General features: G+C 60.4%; 1 protein-coding gene across 5 annotated transcripts in view; it reads left to right on the top strand.

Moving 5' to 3' along the window:
- MCF2L (MCF.2 cell line derived transforming sequence like) overlaps window positions 1-19,540 on the top strand; it is a 133,657-nt gene that overhangs the window by 74,636 nt on the left and 39,481 nt on the right. For all 5 annotated transcript variants that reach the window (XM_047849041.1, XM_047849120.1, XM_047849270.1 and 2 more), the window contains 2 exons: window positions 3,805-3,888; window positions 6,458-6,572. In XM_047849041.1, the coding sequence (XP_047704997.1) occupies window positions 3,805-3,888; window positions 6,458-6,572 (199 nt within the window). The remainder of the gene's footprint in view (window positions 1-3,804; window positions 3,889-6,457; window positions 6,573-19,540) is intronic.

Here is a 19,540-nt window from a genome sequence, read left to right on the forward strand (position 1 = left end):
TCTCCTTGTTCCGTCTGCACACACTTTGCTCTTGGTTTGGAGATTGCTGGATGGGCTCAGTGACGTGGGAATCCCGCCCACCTGTGTTGCCGAAACAACCCCACGTGCCACTCTACTATGGACACAGAGAAGACCTCACGTTGTGTTTCGATGGAAAATAAACGGAAGCCTCCAGGTGTGGACTTTCAGGCAGATACAGATATGGCAGAGGGCCTCTGCTGCTAGCCCCCACTGACATGCCTTTCTCAAGGTCCTATCTCCCTCTGAGCAAGGCCCCAGGTTCCCAGGAAGCAGCAGGGACGAGCCTCTGAACCCAAATTCGAGGCTTCTCCCAGTGCACCGGGGCTCCCTAACCCGGGACAGTCGCCACCACCCAACTCTGCACCCACCGCAGGCCCTTGTCACAGCCACAGGCAGCCACTGCTGTGGAAAGTCAAGGATCGACGCCCCTTCGAGTGGACAGGTGCGACCAACCCCTGTTAGGAAATTGTCCTCAACCAAAGCAGGTTCTAAGTCACTTTGCCAGAGGGGACTTTGCAGGCCAGTCTCACCGTGTCGGGAAGAAAGATCTAAAGAGGAGACACTCGCACCACCCCTGCCCTCCGGCTGCAGCCCAGAGGGGCCAGGCCCGGTGGCTCAGGTACAAGCAGGTTGTGGCAGTTGGGGCCTCTCCCCTTGGTCCTCATCTGGAGCTGAGCCGGGTCCCAGGGCGGCTAAACGTCATGAGCCAGGCTAAGTGGGCTGTGCGCCACCTGTCATGTGCTGGGTGCAACTGTCTTTCTAGATGGCTCCCAGGGCCGCGCTGAACCCTGGCCCTGGGGGCCCTCTCAGTGCCCATGCCCCGCGTCAACCTCCGTCAGACGTGACCCTGTGACAGGCTCCTCGCCCGGGGCTCTCCCCTCACGTCTGGCCCAGACAGGAAGCGGGTAGCTATCTGTGAGACATTGTGTTCACACAGAGAGGTTCTGTGCAGGAGCGGGGCCTCGCCTGACCTTTTCAATGAGCTGGCGGGTGGGGCGACCCCCTTCCTGTCCGGACTACTGACATCTGAGGTTTGCTCCTTCTCCCGTGGGCTCCCCCACTTCCTGCTGGACCAGCAGTGCCCTGTCCTCTGCCACAAACTGCAGTCCCACCCTTCTGAACGAGGAAGCAGGGTGGGCAGAAGCGGCACTTCGGGGTTGGGGGAGACATGCCCAGTGCACCCGGAGACCCAGAGCCCGCGGGCTTGACGAAGCCGCCAGGTGACCATGACGAAAACTACTGCTGTGGTCCTTACTTATTTCCAGCTTTATGAGGGGTGGCCAGTGACCATGTAAGCCATAGTGACCTTTAGACGGAGTCCGTTTGTGCGGATTCTGTTTCCAGCGCAGGCTGCAGAATAACACCGTCGTTCAACCTGGAACGGCGCCTTAGACCTGCGGCATGCTGTCGGAGCAAGTTCTGCGCCCAAAATCTCACCCGCGTGGAATCCACAGTGAGGCTGCAGGCAGACGCGCTGCCGTGGTCAGCTATCTGTGGGCTCCGGAAATTCTGCACCAGCTTGCGTGCCGACTTAGCTGGATTCCAGTGCTGCTCCGGGAAGTCGCCCTCTCGTGTGCCTCCTGCTTCCCCTGTCCCACACAAGTTCTTTGTGCCCCTGTCACAGGGGCCACTGGGCCGGGTCCTGGGCTTGAGCAGTAGGCTGCAGGCTCTCCGGCCAGTGTGCAGGATGCCGTGAGGCCTGGCCCAGGCCAGGAGGTGGAGAAAGGCCTCCCTGAAGAAGTGACATCTTGGCCAGGAAGTGAGTAATACTGGACTGGCCAGCAGACAATGGGAGAAGCATTATGGGGAGCAGCTCATGCAAAGGCCCTGAGGCCTGAAGGACCTTGGTCCATCCATTGGAGGAGCTCTGGGAACATGAGAATGGTCAGTGCCCACAGGAGGGTGGTGACAAGGCCCAGAGACATCTCTCCAAGGAACCAAGCTGATGTTGACATCGATCCAGCCAGCAGGACTGTCCCTCTGTCACTGAAAGTACAGGAATGGTCAGCAATAATGGCCCTGTCTCTAGCATATGGGAAGGCCTTGTGCCATCAGGGTAGGCCAGGCTCAGAGCACAGACAGCCTGTGCTGTGCAGGACTGAGCTCAGAGGGTACTTGGAGAGGAAGTGGGGTTAAAGGCTCTGCCAGTCAGATCCAGTCAAGAATTAGCGTCCATCAGAGGCCCAGACACTCATGGTTTTCTTTCCTCATGGGCTGCTGGAGTCCGGTGGGGATGCTGAGGTCCAGGGTGGTGGTGAGGTCTGGGGAACCGTCTAGGCAGTCCCTGTGCTCCCCACGGATGCTGGGTCCCCGTTAAGGACTTGCCAGTTCAGTGTCCGTGCTGTTTCCACTGCCCCTGGGAGGTCTCCAGACTTCTGGAGACCTTGCCTCCCATGGTCTGTGCTCAACGATGTGTGTCTCTGGGGCTGCAGAGGCTGAACCTGAGCACAGGTGGCACAGGTTTGATATTAACTGTGCAGAGACTCCTTCCTGCCATGAGAAGGGAAATACGATGTGAAATCTGAAGGTCCAGCCCCTCCCCCGTGCAGGGTGCACGCTGCACTCGGCACAAATCGCCCTGCCTGGGATTTAGGAAAACATCCTGAATTTCCTCCCACGGAGGAGAGCCATGGCTGAGGCATCATGCTGCCTGTGGGCGGCGGCCTCACCCTTGGAGACTCAGTGCAGGTCCCCACCTTCTGAGCACTAGCTGCTGTCACTTCCTGACGCCGGCTACTGCCACTGCCGCTCTGTGGGGCCAGTGGGCGCCCGGTCAATGGCAGGCAGGGTCGAAGGGCAGGGCACACCAGGATGGTGGAGCCTGCCTGTGTGCCTAGTCGTGTCACCTGTTTACACCTGCTTGTTTGCACGACCGGAAGAGCCGGCTTCGAGGCTGGTCCATGCAGGTAGCGTTCAGCAGCTCCACTGGAATTTTCGAGCTGGAAGAGCTCCCGTGTCTCCAGGCTCCCTTGGCTGGCATCTCAGATTGGGTCCTGAGTCTCTTCTGAGAAATCGTGTAAATGTCCCAGGATGCAAATTCCGCTGCTCGGCCAGGGTCTGGTTGTGAATCACATGAGCACTAGCAAGGCGCTGACTCAGAAACACAGGAGCCCGCGGACACCAGGGCAGGGGCTGGCACCCAGCTTCACGCTCTCCGCAGTGACACACGCAGCCCCGACCCCAGGTGCCCAGAATCTCGCAAAACCTTCTTGCTTCCTGGCGATGCCTCCAGGGTGTGGCTGCTCCCAGTTCGCCCCAGACCCCGATCCAGGACTCGCAGCCTGTACACTAAGCCACCTTTCCCATCAGTATCTGGCTCAGGGACCCGGACGGGTGCCCTCCTGTGTCCATGTCGGGCAGGCGGGGTGGACCTCTGTGTGTCTGCTGCCCGGTGTCCTCGCTGACCTGGGCTGTGGTGGCCGCGGGGATGCCCGGACCGCCTCCAGTCGGGGGTGCAGGCTGGTAGACCAAAGTGGGTGCTGGGTGGGTGGTGCTGCCTGCCCTCACATCTGCCTGCACGTCCCTCCGTCCCTCCTCCCTCCCTCCCGCCGCCTCTCTGTTCCTTTCTCTGTGCCTCTGACACATGGCACATCTTAAATATTGATAAACCACCCAGCACACAGTTTTCTGTGCACCGAGAGACAAAGGTCTCTGCACATTGGAAACTGAAATCCCTTTTTCCGAGCACGTGACCGCTGGTCCCTTTAGGTGTTGGCTGATGCGCATGGCTGCATGAGGCAGTTTGCACCAAATGACAGCCGCGTCCCTCTGCTCTGCCCACAGATGAAATCATGCACCAGGACATCACCCCGCTCTGTGCCGCTGACATCCAAGACCAGCTGAAGAAGCGCTTTGCTTATCTGTCTGGTGAGTGCTGGGCCGGAGGGAGGGAGGGGCTGGGGCAGAGCCGGGCTGTGACCAAGGGGACCTAGTCCACATACTGCGAGTTGGGCACGGCCTGCTGTTGATTCCACCAAGGGCCAGGAGATGCTGTACGCTGCCCGGGAGGAGGGGGCTCAGGGCTCGTTGGCCAGGGGCTACGGGAAGAGACGGCCGGAAGTCAGTCCTGAGAGGGACACAGCCCGAGAGCTCCTGCCTGCAGTCTCCAGAATGTTTCCTCAGCAGGTGCAGTGGGAAAGGGCACAGCTGCCCTCATCCTTGCAGCATCCTGGGCCAGGGACCTCCCTAGTCCAGCACACCCAGCTTCCGTGGGGGAGGCCCCAGAGCACAGCTGATAGGGGCGAGGGGCTGGCTCTGTCCCACCGGCCTGTTCTGGGGCCCCTGTGTCCCTCGGTCCAGACTCTGTCTCCACCCTGTAGGATGACCTGCCATCCTGTCTGGCTGTGGTGCATGACCCCAGCCACTGGATGGTACTGGCACATCCTGGGTGCTAAGGCTGCGATGGCACCTGTGGTGGCCGCCCTCACAGCTATACAAGTACCCCCATCAGGACCAGACAACCTGCCCTTCCCAGGCGCTCGGCCCTACTCACAGGCCCTTTCCCCTCCTGAGCCCTGAGAGCCAGCCCCGTGCCCCTGGGGCCGCCCTGGCCCTTCTCCCAGGGGCCGGGAGCCATGCCTCAGGCTGCGCCCTAACACGTGGCCCTGGAGCTCAGGCAACCCGGGGGAATCGAAGGTCATCAGCAGGATGTGGGGCCTCTGGGGGGCTTGTCCACAGTGAGGCACATCGGTCACTGCAAGGAGGGAGGGGTGTCCTTCAGAGAAACAGGAAGCCATCTACAGCACAGGGGTTGTGGCCCACGCCAACAAGATGTTCAGTCAAGGGTCTGCGGGCTCCTTCCATTTCCCTAGCCCGTCCATGCCTTTCAAGACCCCAAGGTTCACAACTTTAGTGCACTTGTGACCCAGACTAATGACCCTGACCTTCCTCCAGGTTGTAAGCCCACCACCTCTTGGCTTGGAGGAGGCAGAGCCCCAGGACCCCTCTGGACACACCTTCTCTCTGTCATTCAAATGCCAGCCAGTGTTTCGGGAGGGGACTGTGCAGGTGTGAGGAGGGTCCTACTTCAGGGCTTCCGAGATCATCCTGGGTGGACCTGTCCTAGCCGGCTGGGCCTCACAGGGACCGGTGGACCTGAAGGATTCCCAAGATGGGATTTGGCTGAGTTACACTGACGGGGGATCCATCCCAAGGCAGTTCTCTCCCCACCTCACGTCCTACCCACGATTCCTCCGAGGATATGGGTGCTGGCTCAGGGTGAGCCCACCCCCGCCCCATCCATGGTGCACAGCCCTGCTTGCCAATGGGGACCCTCCTCCAGCTCCTGCAGAGTTAGGTCTTTGGTGTAATTCCATCAACATCCATCGATACTTCCTGTGCAGGATGCACCTGAAACACGCTGGGGGAACTGCCACAGGGGGCCGCCCGCGTGCGCGTCAGTGTGTGCACTGCTCACGCTGCCCCCACCTTAGCCCAAGACACCCCCTTCATTGATTTGCTGTTAATTCCGGCGGGCAGGGCTGGGGGGGGGAGGAGTTCAGAAAGTGTGGCCAGTGGTTCTTACACCCCACGGAGCGCTGGCTAGACGGGGGTGTCACTCACACATATGGCATCTCAGGGCCCCTGTGTGCCGCTGGCCGCTCCTCCCGGCAGGGTGACCCTCCTCCCCGCAGGGTGGGCCTCCTCCCCACGGTGTGGGCCTCCTCCCTGAGGGTGGCCAGGGTCCAGGAGGGAGCTGTGAGCAAGGAGGGTGGACCCCACCGTGTCTGGCAGCCCGGCCTTGGGAGTTACATGGCACCTGGCCTGCAGCCGATGGGCCAGGACAGGTGGCCAGGGCAGGAGAGATGGGTCCCACCCATCAAGTGGCCGTCCGCAGCCGCCCAGGGCTCTGACTAGCAGGCAGACATGGAACCTGGGCCCGGGTGATTCGGGCGTGTCGTCAGCCCCTGCCCTGTCCACTGCTTCTCCAGACCGCTTGTGGGACACGTCAAACCACAGACTGAATTCAGCCTTCTGCTTGAAGCTCCCATCCCCAGGTCCTGAGCCCCACACCCTTTTCCTCCTTGCTGTGTGTCTCCGCTCAGAAGTGTGCTCTCTGCTCCCTCCCCTGCCACACTGCCAAGGGGATGACCCCCTTAGACCCAAACTGTCTGAAGTGGTTCGTCAGAGACGCACGCAGAGCCTTAGGGCCTCTGGGGTAAGAGATGGAGCGTTGTGCGGGGTTTAAAGCGGCTCACGCATTTACAAGGCGCAGAAAACCGTACTTTGCGGTGTTAGCCTACTCGGCGCAGTCTTGGTTCTGTACAACTATGCTCATTTGGGAAGCGATGAGCCGCGTGGGACTGGCTGCCCGGCGGTGGCAGAGTGACAGGTGCCTGTTTGTGCGCGCGTCACTCTTCTGCACACACCAAGCGCTCGCACTCCTTCCGTGATGAAAACCACGCCTGGGCTCAGTGCTGCCTTGCTCTCTCCCCAGGTGGGCGCGGGCAGGACGGCAGCCCGGTCATCACCTTCCCAGACTACCCGGCCTTCAGCGACGTCCCCGACAAGGAGTTCCAGAATGTCATGACCTACCTCACCAGCATCCCCAGGTGTGTGTCGCTGTCAGATGAGGAGGTCCTGCCAAGGGGGCCCAGGGTCCCGCCCAGGTCACACAGCCCACACGGAGCGGTCGGGGCCAGGGTCCCACTGGACCCTTTCCCCGCTCCCAGCGTCCTGTGTCTGTTACACTGGCAGGGCTACACCGAGCAGGAGGGACACACAACAGGGAGGCCGCAGGGCAGAGGTGGTCATGAGACCCTCCGGGGCCCGGCCCATTAGTCCCCCTCATGCTCCTTGTGGCGGGACAAGTGACCCCAGAGGCAACTCCCCTGGCTGTTGGTTCTGTTACTGCGAGCAGAGCTGGGTCCCACCTTCCGGAAAGGCAAGGAGACCTCGTTTGTACCTCAGTGGCCGCGCCGGGCATCCTCCACATCCAGGAGCCAAGAGGCAGACGCCCCACCGCTGGGGGGTCAGCTCTGGGGTGTCCACGGCAGCCCAGAGGTGGTGAGGACGTGGCCCTCACACCCTGACAAAGAGCCAGCACCACGCGGCGTTAGGTGGAGACAGCCTCGCGGGTGACCTGGTTCCTCAGGCAACATCAAGGGCGATGGGGGGGGCTCGCCGTAGTGTGGGGGCCCAGGCTGCCACATCCCCGGGGGACATCGTGCTCATTCATTAGCGTTGCTAAGGACGGGTTTCTGAATTTGTGTGGTTTATTGCTCCGCGAATTGTCTAATCCAGAGAACAGACCAAGACAGCAAGTTCAATTGGCTGGTTCCTCTTGCGTGAAAACTGCCAACGGCGATGACCAATCAGCGCTGGAGGGGATGAGAGGGAGGTCGTAGGTTCTTCTAGAACCCGGCAGAGGGGAAGGGAGCACTCTTCAGGGACGTGGGCGCTGGGTGATCATCTGGCAGGAGAAAGATGGGGTCACATCCTGGGTCGCACAGCATCTGCTGTCCTGTCCTTCCAGGCACCAGGTTCTGGGTGGCCGAGTCAGGTGTGGGGACGGCCAGGCCCCGGGAGCCCAGCAGCCTTCCTTACGGCCACTTGGCCAGCTGTGCACCCTTGAGGGGCTTCCTGGTGGCAGCTGCAACACGGCAAAGCATCTCTGTGTGTCTTCCCTCGGTCTCAGGATGAGAGACAGGACGGCCATAGTCAGCCCCATGCTGCCGTCAAGGTCATGGGGCACGAGTAAGGTCACCACACAAGGTGGTGGGAAGATGCTCCCTGTGGTGAGGCATTGAGGGGTGGCCCTTCAGGAGGGACGCCAGGACGCTGGGACTCAAGGACATTGGGACCCAGGACAGGACAGGTGTGGAAATGCTCAGGGCTCCAGGGGAGGGGTGCATGGGGACCGGCCAGCAGGATGGGGCAGCGACTGGAGTGTGAAGTGACTGAACCTGCCAGTGGTTCCAGGGAAGAACAAGTTCAAGGGATTTAAAAAGAAAAGGGGGGACGCCCCATGCAGTCTCTGGTCTCCCAGGTGGGGGCTGTCCTGAGTCCGGGATGAGCCTTGCTGCTGCAGTGACCTCTTAGCGCAGGGCCAGGACCCCAGGGGACTCTGTTTGTTTCAAAAGTCAACAATCAGTTTATGTCTGGAAATGTCAACACCCAACAGCCCAGGCCTGGTGCGGAGGTGAGCCATGTCCCCAGGCCACAAGCAGGCATGATGCTGGGGTGGGGGCAGCCCTCTCAGACCTTCCAGGCTTGCATGTCTTTTCCCCTGGAGGTCTCTACCCTCACTGAGCCTCAGACCTAATGGCCTCAGGGCCTTTGCACTTGCTGCCCCTTGGTGGACCACCTTTTCATATTCCAGGCCACCTCCTCAGGGAGGCCCTCCATCACCCACACCTAAAGAAAGAAGCGAAAGCCAGCTCTTCCCCCACTCAGGGCCACTTGCCCACCAGGCTTCCTGGAGCTTTCCGAAAAGGTCGTAATTACAGCCTCGTTTTGGTCTGTGTCTGTGAGAGCAGGCAGGTCCGGGACAGCAGGCACGTGCTGCACAAATACACTTCATTTGCAGACAAACCCACCCTGCTTCGCAGACTCCCTCCTATGATCTCTGCATCCCCTTCTCTCCCCTTCGATGAGGACTGCCATCTTTCCATCCTTTGTCATCCCCAGCAGAATGAGCTCCTTTCACAGGCCTGGGGCGTGGCTCATGTGGTTCACGTGCGAGGGCCGAGGGAAGGGAGTGCTGTGGCTCTGTGGCTCCGAGGTGGTGTGGAGCTGGCCAGGAGGCCGGTTTGTGCATCTCCGTTTCCGGAGACGAGGGTGCACAGTGGGCACAGGCCAGCATGTGCTTTATTCACGGTTCTCCTCTTTCCGGATGAGGACCACGAAAGCTCCGGGGCTGGAGTGGCGGATCTGGACCTACCACACCCCGCGTGCCCCTTCACCCACAAATAAACCCCCACGTAATGAAGCCCAGCACGCCCTGGTCTCAAAGGACAGCTGAGAGACCCACGGACATGAGGGGCCCAGAGAAGAGCGGTCAGGTGTTCGGTGCGCGGGACAGGATGCATGGAAGTCAGAGTGTGAGGCGGACACCCGCGCCTGGGCCTGGAGTCTGGCTGCCTCCATGTGCTGTCAGTCCTAACCCCAGGGTGCCATCGGGGGTGCCAACTCTGAAGAGCAGCTGCGCCCCTGCAGAGAATGCAGCTCTAAAGGGAGGAAAAGTGTGGCCCTCCTTCGGAGCACAGAGCAGCTGCTCGGTGCTCATTAAAAATGTAGGGCAGAAACATGCCCGTGGGGAACGCCAGGGCCCTGTGCCCACATCTTCAGGATGAGGGCCAGCTTGGCACCGGGGGAGGCCCGTGATGGCTGAGAGGTGGCCCTACTGTGCGAGCCCGGGGGGGCCAATTGCTGCATTCTCCTGTGGGCCCTCCCCTGAGTGCCGGGGGAAGGGGCACCACCCGCAGATCTCTGTTCTCACCCTTGGGGTCGGAGATGGGTGGCCCCTTCCAGAAACGAGGGAACAGCCCCCACACAGACAGGTGACAGGATGGGATTACTGCCTGGTGTATGCCTTTCCATGTCTGTGCCTGCGGAACGGTCAGATCCCCCATGAGGCCTGCTTCTTGGAGATGTGAACTCAGTCTCTAAACCAAGCTTTAACTCCGTCTTCTAGAGCAACATGTTCGGTGCTGACTTGACTTCCCCTGTCTTATGTGAGTGCAAATGGAGGGAGCCATGGCTTAAGCTGAGAGGTGGATGGTTACTGGCCCTGTAGAAGGCATTGCGACAGGCAGGCTTTGTCCGTGTGTGTCAGATGTATGTGGTCTTTTGAAGAAAACAGTCACGTGGAAGGACGCTGTGGATCGTGGGAGTGGTCAGCCAGCGCCCAGAGGTGTGGTGGTGGCTCCACGGGCCACCCTGTGAGCTCTCGCCTAGGTTGAGGCCCTGCCCCCAGGGTGGCCCTGTGACCTCTGCACAACAGAGAGGACGCCAGGCAGAGGCACCATGGGCAGGGCACCCCGTCGCTGTCTGTGAGAAATGTCTATGTTCCGGACACACTCAGACCCAACAGTGAACAAAAGGAGTGAAGTCGTGTCGCTTGCGTTCTCAGTAATGAAGTAGGTTGTGCACAGGGGTGTGGATTGTGGAAAGGGAAGAAGGGGAGGAGCGGCCCAGTTGTGGGCTGGGGCCCCCTCAAGAGGGGTCTGGTTGGTTCTCGGTGAAATGGGGCAGCAGACCTGGGGGAGGGGCTGCAGTCCCCACTGGAGACAGCAGTGCCGTGGGCCCCAGGTTCGCAGGGAGCAGTCGCCTGAGAAGGGAAGGTTTGGGCGTCATGGGCATTGTCAGGTGTGGAGTGGGGGTGAGGAGGGGAGCCCCCAGGTGTTCCAACTGGAGCGGCCGCCTGCATCCTGTGGGCCATGTGGGGCCTGCAGCTGCTTAGGGACTGGGCCCAGGTGTCCTGGCTGCAACAGTGCACGGTGTGGTGTCCCGGCTTGTGTCCAGGCTGTGACAGTGCATGGTGTGGTGTCCCGGCTTGTGTCCTGGCTGTGACAGTGCATGGTGTGGCCACCTGGCTGCTGGGAAGGATAGCTAGAGGACAGGTTGCTCAGAGGGAGTCTCCCGGCCGCAGGCGGTTGAGACTGTGTTAAGGACAGCTCCCATGGAGGGTTCAGCGCAAAGAAATGACCATTGGAGCAAATTTAACAAAAACAGGAGGAGTGGACTCTGAGAAGAGGCAGCCACCTCCTCAGGGTGGCGCTACCCCGCGGAGCAAAGGGATGGGCCAGTGAGCTGGGGGGAGGGACGCAGTCCAGGCCCTCCCGAGACAAGAGAATAACCACACGGTTGTGCTGGAGAAACTACATCACAAAGGCGAAGAGGAGTGGTAACGATTTGATTTCTTTTACGTGTAACCCTGTCTTTGTGCACTGGCTCAAGTCCGTTACCACACACACCATGATCTGGGTTACAGGCCTGTCCAGGGGGCAGAAGCCCCAGACTCCGGTGCTGACCTCTGGGCCCCTCTCCTTCCCATGGTTCCTGACCCGGGACCCCCTTCCCCCTGCATGCTTCCAGACCCTGACCTCCTCCCCCTCCTGTTATTCTAGACCTTGACCCCCTCCCCCTGTGGTTCCAGACCTTGACCCCCTTCTCCCTATGTTTCTAGACCCTGACCCCCTCCCCCTGTGGTTCCAGACCTTGACTCCCCTTCCCCTGTGGTTCCAGACCCTGACCCCCTTCCCCCTGTGGTTCCAGACCCTGGCCCCCTTCTCCCTATGGTTCTAGACCTTGACTCCCCTCCCCCTGTGGTTCCAGACCCTGACCCCCTTCTTCCTATGGTTCTAGACTCTGACCCCCTTCCCCCTGTGGTTCCAGACCCTGACCCCCTTCTTCCTAGGGTTCTAGACTCTGACCCCCTTCCCCCTGTGGTTCCAGACCCTGACCCCCTTCTCCCTATGGTTCTAGACCTTGACTCCCCTCCCCCTGTGGTTCCAGACCCTGACCCCCTTCTTCCTATGGTTCTAGACTCTGACCCCCTTCTCCCTATGGTTCTAGACCTTGACTCCCCTTCCCCTGTGGTTCTAAACCTTGACTCCCCACCTCCGTGGTTCCAGACCCTGACCCCCTTCTCCCTATGGTTCTAGACCCTGACCCCCTCCCCCTGTGGTTCCAGACCCTGGACCCCCCCGCCAAGCATGCCCCCGTCTACCTTCCCTCCCCCACTGGTGGAGCTGGTTTTGCCCAACCACACCATGGCAGAAGTGGTTTCCACACCTAGTGTGATCCTACCCCTCTCCACAAATGGAGTGCACTTCATACAGACACATTCACATGTGTGTGTGCACTCACACATGCACACGTACACACGTGCACACTTGCACAGGGTCTCATAAGCAGAGTTGCCAACATCAAGATAGATTTCTGGCTTTTCTGTGAAAAAACCCATTTAGCAGCCGTGAACTTTCATTTCCAGGTGGCAACCGTGCAGGAGCGCCTGTGCTGAGCCCTGGGGGCTCAATCCACCCCCTACCCCGCCTCAACCCCGGGGTTCAGAGGACCCCCTTCCTCCACAGCTGCCGTCTCTCGTCAGCGCAGTTAAGTCATAATTCAGGAGCCCTTAGAGTGCATTTATGCGGACTTTCCCTGGACCCAGTTCCACTCACCGAGCTTCTGGGAGACAGAGCCTGTCCCCAGCTGGCTTCCACGAGGGGCACACGCAGCCTCTCCCACATGCACTCACACACACATAAGTGCACATGCACACATGCACGCACACGGCCCATGGACCTGAGGAGGTCTGGAACCACCTTACTTCCTGCTGCCATGTGATTTCCAAGTGGATTTCCTGTGACGTCTGCGTGGGAAGCATGTGTGTGTGTGAAGATGCGCGGGACAATTCAAGATGCGCACGCAGAAGTGACAACTTCCGCCTCCCGCCTGCCTCCTTCCCCACAGAGTTAGTTTGGGTGACATTGGGTCGCTCTCCAGCCGCGCACCCCTGCCCCACACTGGGACATGGCACCGCACTCTTTCCTGCTGCGCACTCCGCTCCACGCTGGGAGCACAGACTCACCAGTCCACCAGCTCCCATCCAGCAGCCTGTCACCCACATCCTTCCAGGCGGCCCCTCTGAGCCTGCGCTGCCACAGCTGCATCACACCCTGTTGTGTAGACGGGTCAAGCCTACCGAGCCGAGCACAATGTCGTCGGCTCTCCATCCCCCTCGGGTTCCCCTATAATGAGTAGCCTTGCTCCTGGTGTAGCTGGGTTGGGTGTTCTGAGGGGGACCGCCTTGAGGGTGATGGATTTGTCACACTGCTCAGCTGCCGCCTTGTCGAGAGGTCCTCCCCCCAGGCCATGTGATTAGCAAGTAAAGGGCGTTTGCTGTCCATGACTTTGCTCAGCCCATTGTCCTACGTGGTCTCAAGCTCTGGGAGCCCAGTGACCACTGTCCGCCATGCTGGCCTCCTCCGCACGGGCCCTGTTTCTTCGTGTTCCTGGCCACGCACTCCTGGCGGGAGCCAGAGGCTACCTGTCCCCTGGAGCCCTCTTCTTTGTTGTAATGACCTTTCTCTGTCACTGCCATCTGGTGTGATAGCTGCTAGCCACGTATGGCCATTTAAACTGAAAAATTAAAAGGAAGTAAATGGGAAAGTTCAGTAGTTGGTTGGGCTCCCCCCCATATTTCAGTTCACGTGTGGCCACGTGGGCACTCGGATGTGGACCAGTCTGCCTGTTGGAGCACACGGGCCATGGTGGTGGGGTCAGGACAGCAGCGGCTCTGTCCTTATTCACAGAGAAAAGGCCAAGAGATTATTATCCTGACGCCATGCCCAAGAGGAGAGACCACAGCTCTGCCCTTACTTGGAAATAATGACATTTTGCTATGAGGGAAGCACGCTGAGGTGTGGCTCTGGGGTTGGGAGGTCATTCCTTCACGGCTGTCACGGAGCCCAGGCTGCACCCTGCCAGCGTGTCTGCCCCTCACGGGGGGAGGTGGTGTAGGGGACACACAGTGCCCAGGAGCCTGTGGACTAGCATTTCAGTCCCCAGCTGGAGAGGAGATGCCTGAGGCTGACACGGGGAGGCTCTGGGCTGGGAGCAGAGAGTCAGGACACAAGAGTCAGGCCAAGTCCTGGACCCCGGTGATCGAGGTCTGCAGCATGAGCCCAAGGCAGGTCATGAGCTTCCGGAAGGTTCTCTGCATGGGTCCCAAGGTGGTGGCTTTACGCCCCTGGGGAGCAGTTCACTCCCTGATTGCAAAGAACTGGCTGACAGTGTGCATCTTTTTTTTTTTAATGTGTTTAAAGGATTTATGTGGTTTACTGGGGGTTTAATAGCATTTGAAAAAAATTTGGTAAAATATTCATAACGTATAATGAACCATCTTTACCATCCCTAAGTGCACAGGCAGGTCAGTAGTACTAAATATGTACCTATTGTGCAACACGTCTCCAGAACCTTCTCATTCCCCGATGTCCAACACCAGGGGTCTGACACTCTAGGAGCCCCCCAGGAGCAGGATCACACAGTATGTATCCTGCATCTGGCTCGTCTTCCCCAGCACGAGGTCCCCCAGGTTCACTGTGGTGCAGCCTGCATCACAGTCTCCTCCCTTTCCGGGCAGATAACAGACAGCGCCCCTCTGTCTGGATGGACCACGCTGCATTGATCTGTTCGTCGGTGGGTGTAGAGAACTGTTTCTGAACGAGGCTAGAAGTCAGGCTTCCTCGTGCGTGCCCCCTGTAGGCTCGTGGAAACCAGGCGGGTCGAGGCCTTGGTTATCCCTGCGTGTTCTTGGTCCTATAGCCACAAGCACAGATTCCACACGCACTCACAGTAATTCCCCAAGATGTCATGACTTCGGTTTTCTGTGTTTGTTTTTGTCAAAAAAAAAAAATTGCAAAGGGGAAAAGCTTGAATATAAGGAACATAAAAATGCAAGATTTCAGGCTCTTCAGAGAAATTCCTGTGTGTTTCTTTTTGTTTTTTTTAATGGGCTGTTCCTTTGGTTATGAAGGAGAGGCGATGTCACTGCTTTGTAGCAAAGGGCCCCTGGGCAACGCCCGCACTCCTACAGCTCATGTCGTGCGCCCCTGAGCCTCAGCAGCCCTGACAGGATCCGGAGCGACTCTAAGAACAGATGGGTTACCGTGTGCGGGAGTTTTTAAGAAGCACTTGGAGGTTTTATTCAGTGGTTTGCTTTGTGGAATGACAAACTGACCAGTGCTAGAGAAACACATCACAGAAATGGTATTTGGACAAACGTTCGAATCGTGAGAAGAGAGAAGAAAGAGCGAGGAAAGAAAGGTTCGGATGGAGAGCTCAGGGGACAACCTGGGCAGCTGGGTCACAGGGGCAGGGAAGGCTGCCCATGACATTTCAACCTGTGTCCCTCACAAAGGAAGACAGGGCCTTATTCACATCTGCTAACTTGCATAGACCAGTGTCAGATGCGGGGTGACAAGGCAACAAGGCAGTGCTGCGGGGTCCAGGGGGCCTGGGGAGGGGGTGGCTCCTGCTGGCCACTGGGTACCTGCTGCCCCACCCCCAGCCAGCCGCCGGTCAGCCCCCTGGGCCAGCCCAGCCCTCAGGGACCCAGGGCCCCTGCCGCACAGGGACAGGCTCCGCCTGACAGGCCATCCCACCACAGACCGGGGAGGGCTGGGAAGGGTGCCAGGCTGCGGCTGCCTCCTACATGGGGCCCATCCACCCCAGCCCTGGCACTCCGCCCTGACGCTGGCAAGGCATAGCCACGGGCCCTTTGCTCCGAGAAGGGGCCTCCTCACCGCCCTCCAGCTGCGGGCCGTGAGCCCCAGGCCATGTGGGAGCTGTAGGTGCACAGAAACGCCCTATCCGCCTGTTTTGGCTCCTAAACGCTGTACCTTCTGTCTTTCCATGGACATTACACCACCTGAGGCTCCCTGGCCTGCTGTGACCTGCGATGGTTTGCACTCCAGAAAACCTCACTCCCAGACATGGACCTGACTTAGCAGTTGGGACCCACAGGCCCCGGGGTCCTGCCCTAGGGAGCAGCTGGTGCACCCCCAGCAGACACACGGGTACAGGGCCGGGGCAACGCTCAGGGGGCTCAGGGGCTCTCCGCCCCAAGGTGGGGAGGCCACACCTGCACCAGGCATGGGGAGCTGCATGCCCGGTGCCCACCCCTGGGCACCCAAGCCTGGAGCCCCAGATGAAACAGCCCCCCCCCCATATTGGAGGCATCATTTAGTACATACACATCCGTTCTTCTGGCGTAGAGGGGGGCACGTAAGTGAGGCCACCATGTGAGAACAGCAGGGGCTGCTGACTCAGAGCTCGCTGTAGCAGGGCATCCACCAGGCCACTGCCATGTGAGTGTGGCAGAGACTCAGGTGGGTGGGGCAGGGAGAGCTCAGGGTAGAAAGGAGGTGGCTGGGGGCAGGGACCCTGGGGAAGGTGCTGGCCCAGGACAGCTGGGGGGGTGCTGGGGGAGGTGCTGGCCCAGGACAGCTCGGGGGGGGCCTGGGGGAGGTGCTGGCCCAGGACAGCTGGGGGGGTGCTGGGGGAGGTGCTGGCCCAGGACAGCTCGGAGGGGGGCCCTGGAGGAGGTGCTGGCCCAGGACAGCTGGGGGGGGGGGTGCCTGGGGGAGGTGCTGGCCCAGGACAGCTGGGGGGGGGGGGTCTGGGGGAGGTGTTGGCCCAGGACAGCTGGGGGGGGGCTGGGGGAGGTGTTGGCCCAAGACAGCTCGGGGGGGCTGGGGGAGGGCCTGGGGGAGGTGCTGGCCCCGGACAGCTGGGGGGCGGGGCCTGGGGGAGGTGCTGACCCAGGACAGCTGGGGCGGGGGCTTGGGGGAGGTATTGGCCCAGGACAGCTGGGTGGGGGGCGCGCTGGGGAAGGTGCTGGCCCAGGACACCGGGCAGCTAACCAGAAGCAGGTCCAGGGATGGGTTAGGGAAACACACGGGGCTTTCTCTGGTTGGTCCCAGGTTAGAAGCAGGACAACAGTTGGGGAAGATGTCCTGCCCTCAGGGGCAGATTCCCCGGGGGTGGGGGTGGGGTGTTGGCGTCGTGGACTGTTGCTGGAGACAGGGCCCACCTTGCTCACCTTCCTGCAGGAGCGGCCTCTCGAAGACGGCGCAGCCGGCTGGGCTGCAGCTGACACTGTGGGCTGGTTTCCCAGGCTGCTTGCTGCGGGTCACGAGTCAGGATCAGACACCTGGCCAGTGACCATCTGTATATGCAATCTTTCAGAGGCAATAGTGACAAAGTTTACCTTCTTTAATTCTTTAAAAAAATGTGTTTCTTTAGAGAGAGAGAGAGAGAGAGAGAGAGGTGCATGTATGAGCAGGGGAGGGGCAGAGAGAGAGGAAGAGAGAATCCCAAGCAGGCTCAGTGCCGTCAGCAAGGAGTCTGACTTGGGGCTCAATCCCACAAACTGTGTGATTGTGACTTGAGCTGAAATCAAGAGTTGGGCGTTTAACCGACCGAGCCACCCAGGCGCCCCTCTTTAAAGGGGTTCATAATCACAATTGAGACAGTTTCACTGCTGGTAGAGAGAAGACTGAAAGCTGGTAGGGCTGGTGGAGGGTGGCGGATGGTGCTTGAGAGTGGGCACGGGATCAGGGCAGTGACCCCGGGGAAGGAGAGGCACTGGCACATGTCAGCAGGGGAAATAGACACTCCGGTCCTCACTCGGCCCAGGAGCACCATCCCAGCCCTTCCAAACAGTGGGGTCACTAACTCCCAATTTAAAAGAAAGGAAGAAAGGTGAGCCCACAGCTTCTCTGTAGCTGATGGTTTAATACCGTCTGTTTCCCCAGAGAGCCCTCAGAGAGAGGAGTCTCGTCGGGTCACCCCCTGTCAGGCAACGCTCCTACTGGGGACAGAGGTGGGGGGTACTCTCCCAGAGGGGACACAGTGCCCAAAAGGACCAGGTCAGCCCCTCTCGGGGGATGCTCCTGCTGGGGGCAGCGTGGGGGGGGGGGTCTCTCCTAGAAGGGGCAGAGTGCCCAGCAGGGCGAGGCATGGCCTCCCATGAACCCTCCGCTCCCTCCTGTGGTTGAAAATCGGGACTGAGCTCCAGTGAAGACAGATAGGTGTTGGCCCGGAGCGGGGGCTTCCTCAAGACCCTCCCATCACCTGGGTTTGGAGAGAGAAGCCCCCTGCTTGGTTCCCATGCTCTGAGCCCCTCAGACCTCCCAGTCCCTGTGCCGGCTGGGACCCCGTGACCGTGGCCGTGGCCATGGCCATGGCTGCAGATGAGAGATGGTGACGGGTCCCTGGAACCTGCGCGTGGCAGCCCCTGAACTTGGGGAGTCCTGCCTGGGTCGCAGGCAGCATTCACCTCTGGCCACAAGAGGGCGCCAGTGGGCAGAGCGCGTTCTGATAAAGGCGCCCCATGCGCCCCAAACACACGTGTGGTCAGCGCGGGTCACAGGCTGCCCTGGGGACCTGCCCCCCCTGAGCTGTGTCCCGAGAGCCCTGCCGCCCTGTGGAAGCCACCCAGAAGAAGGGGATGGGGCTGGAGGGGGGGACCGGGGGCAGGAAGAGGGGTACCCAGTGGGGTAGGGAGGGCTGTGGGAGGTGGGGGAGATCAGGTAGGGGGTGGGTCCAGGGTCCTGGAGGGGGTCTGGAAAGGGGGGGACAGGGGGCAAGTTGGGGGGGAAGGAGCAGAGGAGACGGGGACAGGAGGGGTGGGAGGGGTGCCCCTCCAGCTGTCTCAGACATGAAGCAGCCCTATCCTTCTGGTGCCCCGGGACCTCTTCCCAACCCCCTCTCCCACACATGGCACCAGTGCGCACCCCCTCCAGCCCACATCACTCTCATCACCCCCTCCCAGCTGCATCCAGGGGCTTCCTCCCGCTGACGTCACCTGTGAGCCTGGGGTCAGCTGATGCCCGGCTCTCCCTCCCTCCCTCATCCTCCCTTCCCTGCTGACCCCGACCAAGCCCAGGTCGGACCCTCCTCAGGGCTCTCCCAGGACAGAGACCCAGGCCCAAGGCGGCCTCCGCGGTCACAGAAAGTGCGCAGGGTGCATCTGTAGGACCAGCCCGCAGGTGTGGCCCTGGACCAGGGGCAGCTTTTGGGAGCTCGTGAGAAAGGGGGCCTCACTGACGCCTCCGGAGCCTGAATCCACGTTTGAACCAGCTCGGGGATCTCCTGTGCACAGGGCACTTTGAGAAACGGCAGGTTGTGTCCTAGGGAGGCGCCGGCCCCACCCCTCCATTGTCCCTCACCTGTAATCCTGGTTTCTCTGTGTGTCTGCACCTGCCCCTGCTCTGTGACCAATTGCTGTAAACAGGCGAGTCCCTGCAGGGGCCGGGAACAAGATGGGGCTTGGCCGGGATCGGGACAATGACAGCGACCTCACTCTTGCCTCTAGACTGTTCTCAGGCTGCTCCCACTCCCGCCAGTGATGGAGAGCTTGCACCCGCATGGCGAAGCTGCCTGCAGGGGCCACCCAGGTGTTGGAGAGGGCACCAGTGAGTGGCTGAATCCCAGAAACAAGAGTTTACACGAGCTCTGTGACTGCGCCAAAAGTGAGATCATCTGCCTCACTCAGCTGCCAGGCAGCTGGCCAGGGCGGCCCCTGCGAGCCAGCTGTTCCGGGGTTGGAGACCAGTGCCTGCGCATCTGCGGGGCCATGTGTGCCCTGTAATGGGGACACTTCTGTGTGGCTGCCAGCCTCAGACTGTGCACTCTGCTTCTCCCACTGCCACCACCTTCAGTGCCACCAGCCCAAGGGTGGCTTCTCAGCGATCCAAGCATGACCCGCCCTGTCCCCCGGGCCTGTGAGGTCAGAGACCTGTGGGTGGGGGCCAGAAGCAGGGCTCCACTCAGTCCTTTCCTGGGTGGGCACAGCCAGACCCTCCTTCTCAAAGCGGGGGTGGAGCTACAGGACCCTGCTGGCCTCAGCCGCTAGGGCAGCCCCCGGGCAGCAGTTGTGTGGGCACGGTGGAGGCCAGAAAGGTCTCCACGTCCTGAGGGTGCTTCTGCTCCCTAAGTCTGTGCACCGGTGGGCCAGTGTTCACTGATGCGGTGGTGGACAAAGACAGGTGTGCAAGAGGGGGGTCCT

The sequence above is a fragment of the Prionailurus viverrinus genome, chromosome A1 (genome assembly GCF_022837055.1).
Source record: "Prionailurus viverrinus isolate Anna chromosome A1, UM_Priviv_1.0, whole genome shotgun sequence".
Lineage (NCBI taxonomy): Eukaryota > Metazoa > Chordata > Mammalia > Carnivora > Felidae > Prionailurus > Prionailurus viverrinus.